Here is a 15,040-nt window from a genome sequence, read left to right on the forward strand (position 1 = left end):
ATTGCTGGGGGCAATAAGTTGACTTTGTATATAAATATACAAACAGGATGAAGACTATTGCTAACATAGTGTAAGCCACCCTGAGTCTTCGGAGAAGGGTGGGATATAAATGCAAATAAAAAAAAATGAAGAGGAATGGCCTGGCATGCCTCCAGCCCCCAGCCCTGGCACCATGCCCGGACAGAATGTCAGGAATGAACAAACAAACCTCACTCCTACAGCGTGTGAGCACGAAGCCAGCCACGTGTTAGAATTGCCGGCAGCAGATCCGGAGGAAGGGAATTTACAGTGGACAGATCCCCGCTTCCGGAGAATTGAGAGGCGACGTCAGCAGAAGGAAGGGAGGGGCAGGCCTGGATAAGTGCTGAGTCATGGAGCCACACCCCATGGCTGGCCTATATAAAGGATCTGCTTTTTGGGCATTCCTTGAGTCAGGCAAAGTCTCATCTGGTTTGCTGAAGTCACACCTTGGATTCCTGCCTGCCTGAGAAATCTGAAAGGAATTTGGCAAAGCTGCAGAGGCTTCGTGGCCACGCTTGATACAGACTTCCCAGACCCGGTCGTCGGAGGAGGAGGGGGACACGACAGGCAATCTGATAGAAAGTCAAGTGGCAGGGAACAAGCTTATCTTCCAAGATATGCATTTATATCCTGTCTTTATTATTTTCATAAATAACTTAAGGCAGCAAACATGCCTAATACTCCTTCTTCATCCTGTTTACCCCACAACAACAACCCTGTGAGGTGAGTTGGACTGAGAGAGGGACTGGCCCAAAATCACCTAGCTGGCTTTCCTTCATAAGGTGAGACTAGAACTCACAGTCTCCTGGTTTCTAGCCTGGTACCTTAGCCTGGTACCTTAACCACTAGATCAGTGATGGCTAACCTTTTTGCCATCACATGCCATGAGCGGGGGAGGGGGGAGTTGCCCGCGCGCATGCCCACACCCATAATTCTTCCCCCGTGTATGCTCGTACAACACCCCCACACACACTCCCCACGCTCCTGGCACACGATGGCACGGTAGACCAGTTTTTTCCTCTCCCCAGCCTCCAGAGCCTTTCTAGGAGTCTGGGGAGGGTGAAAACAGCCTTCCCCACACACCCCCGGAGGCCCTCCTGAGCTCGTCTGCCCACTGATATGGCTACGCGTGCCATATCGGCACTAGATCAAACTGGCTATAAATTTAAATTATGGCTACAGATTTGGTTGTTTAGTTTTCATGGGACTTTATGGCTGCTGAGCCTTTTTTTTTTTTTTAACAATTCCTGTTACAGCCCAACCATCAATTTCTGGAACGTGTTGCAAGCATTAGCTGTCGTGTCCCACTCCTCCGCTGACGGCCGGGTCAGGGAAATCCAAATCAGGCTTGCCTCTGCAGCTCTGCCCAAAGTCCTAGCAAAGTCCTCAGAGCAGGCAGGAGACCAGAAAGTGACTTCAGCAAGATAAGTTCGACTTTGCCTGACTCAGAGACTGCCAGAAAGCAGATCCTTTATATAGGCCATGGGGCGTGGCTCCATGACTCAGCACTCATTAAGGCCTGCCCCTCCCTTCCTTCTGTTGCCTCCGCCTATCCAGTCTTCTGATGCGAGGGTCACTCCAATCAGCAGCTGTTGGAAATAAACCTTCCTCAGGCTCACATGCTGTGGAGGAGGGGGAGGGGTCTAGCTGCTCCGTTTGCCTGGGCATGGAGCCAGGGCTGGGGCCGGGGGATGCTCCCTCCTCTGCAGCCTGCTTGGGCATGGAGCCAGGGCTGGGACCGGGAGGTGCCCCCTCCTCTTCAGCTTGTCTGGGCATGGAGCCAGGACTGGGGCCGGGAGGCATACATTCCTCCGTGTTCGGGAGCAGATAAGAAGGCCCCGGCTGCTGTGAGAGCGGGCAAGACACAACATTAGCTGTTTCACGCAACCAGCGTAATTTGTTGTATGAATGCAGCTGGGTGCAAAAAAAAAGCATTTGGCTAAACTCTGTTGAGTTGAGCTTTGGACTTCTCCTTAATCTGTGACACAACCATTGCAATGAGGAAACTATAGTGCATCCATAACACGCTGTGTAAACCCAGCCTACTACAGATAGTCCTCGACTTACAACAGTTCGTTTAGCGGCCATTCGCAGTGACAAGAGCTGTGGAAGAAAAATGACCATTTTTCACACTTACGACCATTGCAGGATCTTCACGGTCACTTAGCGACTAGTTCATATTTATGACGGTTGCAGTGTCCCAGGGTCGCGTGGTCAACTTTTGTGACCTTCTGGCAAGCAAAGTCAACGGGAAAGCCAGATTCGCTTAACAACCTATTTACTAATTTAACCGTCACAGTGATTCGTTTAACAACCAGGGCAAGAAAGGTCATAAAATGGGACAAAATTCACTTAACAAATGTCTCACTGAGCAACATAAATTTTGGGCTCAATTGTGGTCATAGGTCGAGGACTACCTGTACATATTTTCCAACAGCAAACCATAACTTGGTGCAATAGCAATAGCGTTTAGACTTTACCTTCTCCAAGCAGTTTACAGAGTCAGCCTACGGCCCGCAGCAATCTGGGTCCTCATTTTACCCACCTCGGAAGGATGGAAGGCGGAGTCAACCTTGAGCCTGGTGAGATTCGAACTGCCAAATTGCAGGCAGCCGGCAGTCAGCAGTACTGCATTCTAACCACTGCACCACCACGGCTCAGCCGACCCCCTCCTAAGGAGATATTTTAACCAGCAACAACGAACCTTGACAAGATCTTTTATATATGATCCTTTTCTTAGTCCATTAAAAGCCTTTATGTTCCACTGATTAAAAACTTCCGTGCAATTCAGTGATGGAATTCCGTTTTTTTCTTACTACCAGTTCTGTGGGCATGGCTTGGTGGGTATGGCAGGAGAAGGATACTGCAAAAATCCCCATTCCCACCCCACTTTGGGGCCAGCCAGAGATGGTATTTGCCGGGTTCTCTGAACTACTCAAAATTTCCGCTACCGATTCTCCAGAACTTGCTGAATAGCACCCCTGATGCAATTCCTTAAAAAAAAAAAAATTTAAGGCTTCAAGATGCAGGAGGTGAATGTACTCCAGAATAGCTGCTAGGAAAGGAAAGCAAATCAGGGCTGAATTGCTGCCTCTTTACAGTCGAGGTCGGGACGTTGTTCGGCACTGGCAGGAGACACATTCTGATAAATGACCACAACCTAAAGAAATAACAAAAGCATTAGGACCATTTGTGTGTGTGTATACATTCTCATTCCACAGCTCAGAACAGAACCCCTCAGCTTTCCAAAAACCTTTGGACTAAATCTATCTGCTTTCAGTATGACTGTACAGCACTTTGATTCCCAAAAGAGGAATCTGGATCTTTGTTGAAGCATAAAGATATCACTGTCTCTCTTTAAAGCAGCTGAATCAGTAGTGAAATCCATTTTTTTTTTACTACCAGTTCTCTGGACGTGGCTTGGTGGGTGTGGTGTGGCTTGGTGGGCGTGGCAGGAGAAGGATACTGCAAAATCCCCGTTCCCTCCCCACTCCACGGGAAGGCTATTGCAAAATCCCCATTCCCACCCCACTTTGGGGCCAGCTATAGGTAGTATTTGCCGGTTCTCTGAACTATTCAAAATTTCTGCTACGGGTTCTCCGAACTGCTCAAAATTTCCACTACTGGTTCTCCAGAACCTGCTGGATTTCACCCTTGAGCTGAATCCTTTTTCTGATTGGCATGGCTAGAGCTCCCTCCAAAGCCCCAGAAAAAGATGCAGCTGCTTTAAAAACATTAACAGAGTTGCTGGGTTCAAGCTGTCACATATTTCAAAGCATCTTTTTGGAATTCAGTCTGAAGTGTTAGCTGGAGCCTCCACAGATTAGGCATCCCTCCTTATTTCAATGAACGTCAATGATTCCAATTGGCTGGAACCTGAGCTGAGATTTATAAGGTGTGTGGGGTTTTTTTCCCTTTAGGTTTATCACAATATGAGAATCTATCCACTATCATTTATTTACTGTATAAGCCAGGTGTCAGGGTTCCAAGGAACACCCCCAACGAAACAAAGCTCTGAGGCTTGAGGTTTCTCAAAGTTCCAATTTATTAGAGATGTCATGTTGGCACAGCTGGGAAAACCCGAAACTGAAACGGTTGACAGTTCACAGCCCTGCCCCACACCCACAAGTTCATCACATTGTCCAATCAACTCTTCACACTCAATTGGATACAGTCTTCAGACAGTCTACATCAGACGCAGGCAAAAGTCCTTGAATATGGAATGTTGTTATGACTAACTTTCTACCGCTCCAACAACAACCCCCTCCCAACTTCCCCAGCTAAAATATGTGGCAGTTAAAAAGCAAAAAGAAAATTGCCTTCCAAAACTGACACCAGGTTTGCAACACAGCGTATGCATTAAGCCAAATTATTCTTTTGTGCATACCTAGTACAACATGTGAACTCACCCTATCTTGGCAACCTTTTGCAGCAATCTTTCATCTTTGTTGCCAATGGCATCCCTTCGCCTGAAGCCATAGTATACACATTGCTTTTATCATTTATTTTTATAATGCAATTCAGCGCCTATGTTTTACATATAACAAAATAGCCAGGTCTGCAAAATTAATCATCATCATCACCCTCTTTTAATGACCCCATAATCTCTAGTGGAGTGGAGTCTGGGCAACTGAATGGAGCTGAGTGTTTACTGGCCAAATGCCTTTTCTGTCACCAATGCGGAGTTGTTGTTTTTTTCAGCAGATATATTCACATGGTACCCAGAGAGAGAAATATCTGCCTCTACCTGGGATCAAATTCACAGCCTCCTGATTGTGAGGCAAGAGCTTCACCTCTAGGCCACTGCACCACTCATCTGCAAAATGAATGAGTTAAGGTGAAGGGAAATGTGGTTGTAATCTCTCTAGGCTTCAGCTTTTTCACTCTCCTCTGGGGTCCAAATGACACCCATCCCAACTTATGCCAAAACAACCTCCATAGGATTTTATCCTTTTAATGAGTGTCTCTAAAACACATATGACTCAAGACATCGGCACAAGAGTAACTCAGAATCTCCCTACAGTGGTACCTCAGTACTCAACTGCTTCAAAACTTGTTGAATTTGGTATTTGACACATTTTGACCTGAAAATGTTGTCCCAGTACTCAACATTTGTTTAGTACTTGATACCCTGTGATAGGAAGAGAGGGACAACCACAGAGGACAGACAGGAAGTCGGCCATGCTGGAAAGATCACTACAAAAGGAGGGGGACAATCACAGAGAACAGACAGGAAGTCGGCCATGCTGGAAAGGTCGCTGCAAAAGGAGGGGGATAATCACAGAGGACAGACAGGAAGTAAGCCATGCTGGCAAGACCGCTGCAAAAGTAGGGGACAACCATAGAGGACAGACAGGAAGTCGGCCATGTTGGAAAGGTCACTGCAAAAGGAGGGGGATAATCACAGAAGATAGACAGGAAGTCAGCCATGCTGGGTAGGTCACTGACATACCGTAGGAAAAGGGACAGACAGAAAGTTCTTCCTGGCTAAAACAAAGCGTGATAAGTCACGTGGTTTGTTTAGGACTCATCCTTTTTTGTACCTATCACACCTCCTGAAACCAATTAACGCCAAGTACCGAGGTACCATTGTATATGAAAACTAGCCTGAGGAGAGGTGGCGAGAAAGAGATGTTATCCTATCCAACATAATGCCTTCCAATCCGACTATTCCATATTATCCAGATAACCAAACATCCGAAATCCGTGTTTCTCAATCCATTTCCCTTGATGAACTAACCATCTTCTTTTGGAAATCTTACGTTTTCAGGGAAGGTATCTCGGCAAACCATCTTACATCCAAAAGACGCAACTGAGATGGTGATGCAAAACTCCAGGGCGGTGAACAGAGTAAGAACAATCAGTATTCCTCTGCCGATATTCTGTCAATGAAACAGAAAAGTAACCTATCCATTTTTATACATACAGACAGGCATATTTATCTCCAATTCTAGAGTAAGGAAGATGATAGGGATGTGATAGGGAGGATCTATTGCCTAGGTCATAAGGGGATTGAAGTTGTTGGGTTTTTTTTAGTCCAAAACAGAAACAGAGTAAGAGTTGGAAGGGACCTTGGAGATCTTCTAGTCCAACCCCTGCTCAAGCAGGAATCCCTATGCCATTTCAGACTAGTCGTTGCCCAATTTCTTCTTTAAAACATCCACTGTTGGAGCATTCACAACTTCTGGAAGGAAGTTGTTCCACTGATTAATTGTTCTAGCTGTCAGAAAATTCCTCCTTAGTTCTAAGTTGCTTCTCTCCATCCGTTGTTTCTTGTCCTGCCTTCTGGCGCTTTGGAAAAATAGGTTGACCCCCTCTTCTTTCTGGCAGCCCCATAGATATTGGGGGCAACACAGAGATGGGTTTCAGCAGGTTCTGACCAGTTCTGGTAGCAGAAATTTTGAATAGTTCGGAGAACCGGTAGTAAAAATTGACTGGCCCCGCCCCCATCTATTCTCTGCCTCCCAAGTCCCAGCTGATCGGGAGGAAATGGGGATTTTGCAGTAACCTTCCCCTGGAGTCAAGAGGGAATGGAGATTTTACAGTATCCTTCCCCTGGATTGGGGAGAGAATGGAGATTTTACAGTATCCTTCCCCCGCCACGCCCACCAAGCCACGCCCACCAGGCCACGCCCACCAGGCCACACCCACAGAACCGGTAGTAGAAACATTTGAAACCCACAACTGTGGCAATGAGCTAACATTGGGAATGCTAGGGCCATGGCCTTCTTTTTCCTTCTCTGCCCTTTTGAAACCAACTTCTTACGGATGAATTTGGGAAGGTCACATACTTATTATATAAAAGGACGTACCTGGATTGGATTACACTTTTCCTGAATTTCTTTTTCAAGGGTATAGCAGTACCAAGACAAATTGAATTGAAAGAGTACACTGAAGCTGAGAAACAGGGATGCCAGGCCCAAACCAGCTGCTACAGTACTTAACACATTCATGGCCACCATGCTTTGCACCTAGGGGAGAGAAAATAAATTAATAAACATGCACACAAAGACACACACACACACACACACACACACACACACAGGCTGGCTATGATGTAACTGAGATTTCTCGGGCGATGATGGGAACAGAAGAGTGTCAGTTTTGGATTTGCTTTAGCCAGAAAAGATGAGATTTAACCCCTTGCAGGAGTGGCTCAGGGCCTTCTTGCTCCTCTCGAGTAGTGCAGCTTGGATGGAGACTCTGGCATAGCAGATTAGCCATTGTGAAAGAAGAGGGCCTCTGGTGGCTCAACAGACTAAGTCTGTCTGCTATTAACACAGCTGCTTGCAATTACTGCAAGTTCAAGTCCCACCAGGCCCAAGGTTGACTCAGCCTTCCATCCTTTATAAGGTAGGTAAAATGAGGACCCAGATTGTTGGGGGCAATAAGTTGACTTTGTATATAATATACAAATGGATGAAGACTATTGCTTAACACAGTGTAAGCCGCCCTGAGTCTTCGGAGAAGGGCGGGATATAAATGCAAATTTAAAAAAAGAGAGAGAGACAACTTCAAGACGTTTGCTTCCATGGAAGCAACTGCCTCGACCAACCGCAATATTCCATCGCCAGAGATGGAGACACTGAACCTCTTGGCCAAAATCGGGCACAAAGAGATTTGCGAAAGATTTGCAGCTTCCAAAAAGGGAATTTGGGGGAGAGGCTCTTAAACAAGAAATCACAGCCATGTGTTGTGGCCCGCCAGCAGCCAGTGGAGCTGGTGGCAGACTCAGAAAGTGAGGAGGTTGGGGAGGAACATGGGCCAGCCCTGGAATCTGAGGAAGGCTCTAATGAGTGCTCTGCGTCAGAGGCAGAGATGGGGCCAGGGCCATCCAACAGTTATCAGCTGCCTTCGGAATTGGATATCAGTAGGGCAGAAGAACAGCTAGAGCCTGTTCCCGATGTGCGCATGCACAGAGCTGCCAGGAGAAGGGAACAGCTAAGGAACAAGGGCTGACTCGGGAGTAAAGACACAGGTGGATGGTGAATGGCCCCTCCCATAGGGAATAAAGTGGAGTGAAAGGGGAGGGGAGTTTGCAGGAGACAATTAGTTCACTTAATTGGTTTGTGACTCTCAGAGACTCCTTGCCAAGTTTTGAAGATATCGGCCTGGCAGCTCTCCAAGCCAGATAAGGTCTGTGACTGTAAATTCACCCTTGAAAGACTTTGCTGGATGTGAATGAGAATAATTCACAGTAACAATAAAAAGGGGTTTTTGTCGGGGCAAGGAATCTGCTTCGTGGTTTGGGGAAGCCTAGGTCAGAACACCATCATGATGCTCCCGTGGATCTTAGTGATCCAGGAACGTCAGAAATCCACCAAGCTCCTGATTGGTAACCCAGTGGGTTGTAGCTCTCCATGACTTCAGAGGAGAGGCTTTCTCGATCTTTCATTGCTTGGATCCTACAGGTGGAGGATTTCTGATTAAACTCCACTTTTTCTCCAATGGATTAGCTACCAGACGGATCCTGGGATTCCAAGCAGCTGCCACAGCTAAGGATCCGGAGATGATGTACTGGAAGAAAAAGAAAAGGAAGTGAACCACTATGGCTTTTCTATCCCCGGAAACTTGGATTTACAGTAGAGACCCATAATCTCTTTGCCACCTTAAATTGCTGCCTATTGTCACTGCCTACTGTTCTCTGGTCATCTTTTGTGTTGAAACCCAATCAACTTTCCCTGTTCCAGTTGAAGATGCAGCTGCTTTAATGTGTCACAGGCAGGAGTTACGTTCATTGAATTTTTGTGTAACACAGCACTAACAGATTTAAGCAGTTAAAGGGACCTTGTAGGTCATTTAGTCCAAAAAAACCCCCACCCCACCCAAGCAGGAGACCCTGGTGGCAGTCCAGACCAGATCTGTGATGGCAAACAGATGGCATGCATAACCATATCAGTGGGAACATGAGCTCAGCTCCGGTGCGCATGTGCGCACTGGCCAGCTGATTTTCAGGACTTCTTGGCCCACCAGAAGTAGGGAAACAGACCGTTTCCTGCCTCCGGATGGCCTCCAGAGGGTTGGGGAAGGCCGTTTTCGCCCTCCCCAGATTCCTAGAAAGGCTCTGGACCCTGGGGACAGCAAAAAACGGGTCTTCCGGTCCCACCGGAAGTTGGCAAATGGGCCGTTTCCAGCCTCTGGACGGCTTCCAGGCAGGGGTGGGAAAGGCCATTTTCTCCCTCCCCAGACTCCTAAAAAGGCTCTGGAGCCTGGTGAGAAAAAAAAACAAAACAGGCATACCGGGCCATCATGTGCCAGGAGCGGGGGGGAGTGGGGGGGAGGGGTTGCGCGCACATGCGCGGGGCAGGGCGCATAGAATTATGGGTGCGGGCACATGCGTGACACACACGCACACCCGCTCCTGGCATGCAATGGCAAAAAGGTTAGCCATCACTGGTCTGGATCATGCTATTGAGTTGTTTAAATGCATCATCATTTAAAACAGGGCTGTCAAACACAAGCCCCAGGGGCCAGATCCAGCCCACAGGGCCATCCTGGAGCATATAAGAAACCGGCCAGCCTGGCTTCGATCCGGTCTACCCAATGCGAAGAGGAAACATGCCAGCAGTTTGGGGAGTGGCATCAAGCTGGCCACACCCACCCAGTCGGATACGCCCGCTCGGCCCCCTGAACGGGCGTATCCCTGATGCGGCCCTCAATGAAATTGAGTTTAACACCCCTGGTGTAAAATTACCAAGATTCCACTCCAATAGGGCATCCATACAGTAAGGTAGAAAATATCATCTCCACTAATTAAGTTGATCAGCATCCCAAAAATAATTTGTATGATTCCTATGAATATCTGTGTGATCTGCAAAGAGAAGAAAAAACAGTGCCTTCACTTCCAACTTATCCATGTAAATTTCATACCTTTCCTCCCCTCCAAAAAACCTCTGAACGTTAGTAAAATAATACAATATTTTAAAATAGAATATCTAATTATACACGCAAATCACCTGCAGCTGCTACAACCTTGCCACGGTCAGAGATATTCAGGACCAACAGAACTCCAGAAATTGCTGAACTACAACTCCCAGCATCTCTCGGCACTGGCAACTGGTGGTTTTATTACTACTGTGTTGTTCACTAACCTTTGGAGAACCTATTTTTCATGTCACCTTAGCTACTGGCCAGTAGGAGGCACTACACTTCTCATGTTCAACCCTGTTTCATAAGTATGTGTATATGTATATGTATATGTATATGTATATGTATATGTATATGTATATGTATATGTATATGTATATGTATACAGGGAAGCAGTGACTCAGTGGCTAAGATGCTGAGCTTGTCAATTGAAAGGTTGGCAGTTCAGTGGTTCGAATCCCTAGTGCCGTGTAATGGGGTGAGCTCCTGTTCCTTGTCCCAGCTTCTGCCAACCTAGCAGTTCAAAAGCACGTTAAAAAAAAGGGGAAGTAGAAAAATAGAGACCACCTTTGGTGGGAAGTTAATTGTTCCATGCGCCTTTGGCATTTAATCATGCCGGCCACATGACCACAGAGACGTCTTCAGCTTTGAAACGGAGATGAGCATTGCCCCCTAGAGTCAGGAACGACTAGCACATATGTGGGAGGGGAACTTTTATCTATGTGTATGTATATGTATATGTGTCGTGTCCCACTCCTCCGCTGACGGCCGGGTCAGGGAAATCCGAATCAGGCTTTCCTCTGCAGCTCTGCCCAAAGTCCTAGCAAAGTCCTCAGAGCAGGCAGGAGACCAGAAAGTGACTTCAGCAAGATAAGTTCGACTTTGCCTGACTCAGAGACTGCCAGAAAGCAGATCCTTTATATAGGCCATGGGGTGTGGCTCCATGACTCAGCACTCATTAAGGCCTGCCCCTCCCTTCCTTCTGTTGCCTCCGCCTATCCAGTCTTCTGATGCGAGGGTCACTCCAATCAGCAGCTGTTGGAAATAAACTTTCCTCAGGCTCACATGCTGTGGAGGAGGGGGAGGGGCCTAGCTGCTCCGTTTGCCTGGGCATGGAGCCAGGGCTGGGGCCGGGGGGTGCTCCCTCCTCTGCAGCCTGTCTGGGCATGGAGCCAGGGCTGGGGCCGGGAGGACATTCTTCAGCGTTCGGAAGCAGATAAGCAGACCCCGGCTGCGGTGAGAGCGGGCAAGACACAACAATATGTATATGTATATGTATATGTATATGTATATGTATATGTATATGTATATGTATATGTATATGTATATGTATATGTATATGTATATGTATATGTATATGTATATGTATATGTATATGTATATGTATATGCCGTGGTGAAACAGTAATTACAATATGGTACTGCAAGTTAACTCACTGTTCACTCCAGGAGTTCGATTCTGACTGGCTCAAGGTGAACTCAACCTTCCATCCTTCCCAGGTCAGTAAAATGAGGACCCAGATTGTTAGGGGCAAGATGCTGACTCTGTAAACCGCTTAGACAAGGCTGTAAAGCACTATGAAGCGGTCTATAAGTCTAAGAACTATTTTAAAAGGAAGATAAATACAAAGAGAAGGGATTTTGGTGTTAAATTTTATTTTTCTGGGCTTCATGCTATGGGCCTCACCTTCCCTTAAGGGGGAGAGGGTTATATAGTTTTTCGACGTTACATTAGCTGGCCAATAAAACAAATGGATCAAAAATTTTCATGTGTACATAACGAAGAATCCTCATAGTCCTATTGCAACAGAATTGGGCAGGGGTCTCCAACCTTGGCAACTTTAAGACTTGTGGACTCCAACTCCCAGAGTACCTCAGTCAGCAAAGCTGGTTGAGACACTCTGGGAGTTGAAGTCCACAAGTCTTAAAGTTGCCAAGGTTGGAGACCTCTGGAATAGGGGACGATGGGATCCTCAAAATGAGAGAAGCTATCATACCACTCATCTCCATACTCACCCCCAGTGCCAGAGGTTCGCCCCGATAAAACTTTTTCAGCGGGACTGGAAAATCAGTCTGAGCGATGTAAGAAAGAGACCCTGCACTCGTAACCACAGGCTGAGCATCCATACTGGGCTTTGCAAGTAGGGAAATCCTTTAGGACATCCAAGTCAGCAAGGCTATGGACCGTAGAAAGGAAAGAAACAGAGAGAGGATAAATAAAATAGAGAGTCTTACAAAATATAAAACATATGATCCCCGTTATTAATTTCCCAATCCTCAATAGTTAGGTTCTTCATCAGGAAGCATGGAAGGAATGCACTTTACAGTATCTTTTATCCTTAATTTGCAGTGTTTGCCTTCCCCTACAGTAGCAGACAGGGGTCTAGTGGTTACATTTTCCTAAGGTGGAAAAAAAAGCAGAGACATCACCCTGCCAACAAAAGTGCGTATAGTCAAGGCTATGGTTTTCCCAGTTGCAATGTATGGCTGTGAAGGTTGGACTATAAGAAAGGCTGAGCGCCAAAGAATTGAGACCTTTGAACTCTGGTGCTGGAGAAGACTCCTGTGAGTCCCTTGGACTGCAAGGCGAACAAACAAGTCAGTCCTAGAGGAGATCAACCCTGACTGCTCTTTAGAAGGCCAGATCCTGAAGATGAAACTGAAATACTTTGGCCACCTAATGAGAAGGAAGGACTGGGACTAATGCTGGGAACGATGGAGGGCAAAAGAAGAAGGGGATGACAGAGAACAAGGTGGCTGGATGGAGTCACTGAAGCAGTAGGCATGAGTTTAAATGGACTCCAGAGGATGGTAGAGGACAGGAAGGCCTGGAGGAACGTTGTCCATGGAGTTGCGATGAGTCGGACACGACTTCGCAACTAACAACAACAAAGGTGGAAATGCAATGCTCTGACCTCGGCTTCCCCAAAAAAGCACGAAGCAGATCCCTGGTCCCGACAAAACCCCTTTTATTAAACGAATGTGATTAAGAGGTCGTGGTAGCTCAGGCTGGTAAGAAGCCTGTTATTAGAACACAGCAGCCTGCAATTACTGCAGGTTCAAGCCCGGCCCAAGGTTGACTCAGCCTTCCATCCTTTATAAGGTAGGTAAAATGAGGACCCAGATTGTTGTGGGGGGCAATAAGTTGACTTTGTAAATATACAAATAGAATGAGACTATTGCCTTATACACTGTAAGCCGCCCTGAGTCTTCGGAGAAGGGCGGGATATAAATGTAAATTAAAAAAAAAAAAGTAATTAAGAAAATATTGGATTGTGCAGAAATGAATAGATTGACTTAGACAATCAAAGAAAGAGAGGAATCTGAATATTTTAAGACATGGAGACAATTTTACCATTGGTTAGAGAAGAAATATAAATAGGGTAATGTTGTCATGAAACGTGGGAAGAAGAAAGAGGAGAGAAGATTGATAAATGTGTGAATAGTAAAGTATGAAATGTGGGAGAACTGTTACAATAAATGAAAGGATGACATTATGAAATGATTAACATTGGAGAACAAGAAGAAGACACAAAAGACGTACTCAGATGAAGCACTGAACGATTGATAATGTATTAATGTCCTTCCTGTCAAAGACTACTTCAGCTTTAATTGCAATAATACTAGAGCAACTAATAGATTTAAACTTCATGTCAAGCGCTTTAATCTAGATTGCAGAAAATATGACTTCTGTAACAGAATCATCAGTGCTTGGAACACTTTACCTGACTCTGTGGTCTCTTCTCATAATCCCCAAAGCTTTAACCAAAAACTTTCTACTATTGACCTCACCCCATTCCTAAGAGGACCATAAGGGGCGTGCATAAGCGCACAGACGTGTCCTATTGTTTTTTTTCTTTTCTTCTTCCTATATATATGCTTATACCTCCTTATATTTACCCATATATGTGTTTATTTACTATATAATCTTTTTGTATGATACCTACATATATTGTTGTGACAAAATAAAATAAATAAATAAATAAATATTATATGTTTGTTTGTTTATAAAATAAAATACAAATGCAAAAAAAAAAAAACCTCCCTTCCAAATTCTGTTAATCTGTATCTGTATCTAGATCCCCAGTAGCTTCTCCACCCTTAAGACACCAGCACTTCAGAGGCTGAACTTCCTCAGAATCCACCCTCCGCGACAGTTTTGGCGTTCGTGGGACCTCAACTGGATTGACGCAACAATACCCTTAACGCCCTTACTTCATCCACCTGCTTTGCGAAACAAGCCGAGTCGTGCCAGCGATGGGGCCCGGAAACGCGCCGATGCAGACAAAACAAAACAAAAAAGTAATAATAATAATCCAGTTTACAAAACTCAAAACAGATTTAGAGCAGGGGGTCTCCAATCTTGGCAACTTAAAGGCTTGCGGACTCCAACTCCCAGCTTTGCTGGCTGAGGAACTCTGGGAGTTGAAGTCCACAAGTCTTCAAGTTGCCAAGGTTGGAGACCCCTGATTTAGAGCATCGCCCGAATGCAGCTGCTGCGGCGTTCGATCCAACAGGTGAAACCTGAACAGCCACCCGGGCATCTACTACAGCCCCGAGTGCCGGGCCGGCTCGTTGCTCAGCTGCCGCCGTGCGAAAACAAGGAAACGGGTTTTCTCTACAAAGCAACGGCGCGCTCCAGAAGCGCCCCCTTCCCCCGCGCGTAAAGACGCGCGCCGTTCGGATCTGGCTGAAAGAAACTCAAGGAGTCGATCCCAAACCGGCGTCTCCTTGCGATCTCCTGCCGCCCAGCAAGCCCCTTTCCCTGCCCACCGACTACCACCTCCAGCGGCTCCCAAGGAAGAAGAGGCAGGCAGCCGGCAGCCTTCCCTCCCTCCCTCCCTGCCCTTTGGAATGAGTCTGACCCATCCGCTTGGCTTGGCTGGGCTCGGCTCGGCTCGGCAGCGCCCCGGTCTTATCGTCCGGCCCAGTCGCTGCTCGAGGCCCGCCCGGGAAGGAGGAGGTGATTCACCCGAGCGGATTGTCATTGACAAGGCGGGCTTTTCCGCCTCTTCCTTTCCCTTCTCCCGGGGGAGTTGGGCTAGCGATCTGTTGCTGCGAGGAAACGGAGCCCGGAGTTTTCTCCAAACGCCATGTTCAAAGAAGCTGGATATTGTGCTGCTCTGCTTCTTCAAAAGTCCAACTTGGGTTTC

At 46.6% G+C, this 15,040-nt stretch overlaps 1 protein-coding gene across 3 annotated transcripts; it reads right to left on the minus strand.

The window, feature by feature from the left end:
• Positions 1-481: 481 nt before the first annotated feature.
• LOC131204831 (membrane-spanning 4-domains subfamily A member 15-like) lies at positions 482-14,889 on the minus strand. Of its 3 annotated transcripts, none has more exons than XM_058196447.1 (7): positions 14,753-14,889; positions 11,904-12,064; positions 9,716-9,832; positions 8,482-8,538; positions 6,834-6,992; positions 5,784-5,903; positions 482-3,181 (listed from the first exon to the last, which is right to left on the minus strand). In XM_058196447.1, exons 2-7 carry the CDS (start codon positions 12,012-12,014, stop codon positions 3,095-3,097), a joined length of 651 nt encoding a protein of 216 aa, XP_058052430.1. In that variant the 5' UTR covers positions 12,015-12,064; positions 14,753-14,889; the 3' UTR covers positions 482-3,094. The 3 variants fall into 3 exon arrangements, with proteins under 3 accessions (XP_058052430.1, XP_058052431.1, XP_058052429.1); XM_058196448.1 differs by lacking the exon at positions 14,753-14,889 and adding an exon at positions 14,112-14,705; XM_058196446.1 differs by lacking the exon at positions 14,753-14,889 and adding an exon at positions 14,103-14,704.
• Between the last annotated feature and the right edge of the window lie 151 nt (positions 14,890-15,040).

Source organism: Ahaetulla prasina, chromosome 10, assembly GCF_028640845.1.
Source record: "Ahaetulla prasina isolate Xishuangbanna chromosome 10, ASM2864084v1, whole genome shotgun sequence".
In the NCBI taxonomy this organism is placed as follows: Eukaryota; Metazoa; Chordata; class Lepidosauria; order Squamata; family Colubridae; genus Ahaetulla; species Ahaetulla prasina.

Excerpts from the sequence above, each read along its gene's own strand:
- LOC131204831 (XM_058196447.1), bottom strand. The coding sequence starts at position 12,014 with ATGGATGCTCAGCCTGTGGTTACGAGTGCAGGGTCTCTTTCTTACATC. Across the intron at positions 8,539-9,715 it reads CCTATTGGAGTGGAATCTTG|TACATCATCTCCGGATCCTT; the intron begins GTAATTTTACAC and ends TTTTTCTTCCAG. Across the intron at positions 5,904-6,833 it reads AAAAGTGTAATCCAATCCAG|AATATCGGCAGAGGAATACT; the intron begins GTACGTCCTTTT and ends TTTCATTGACAG.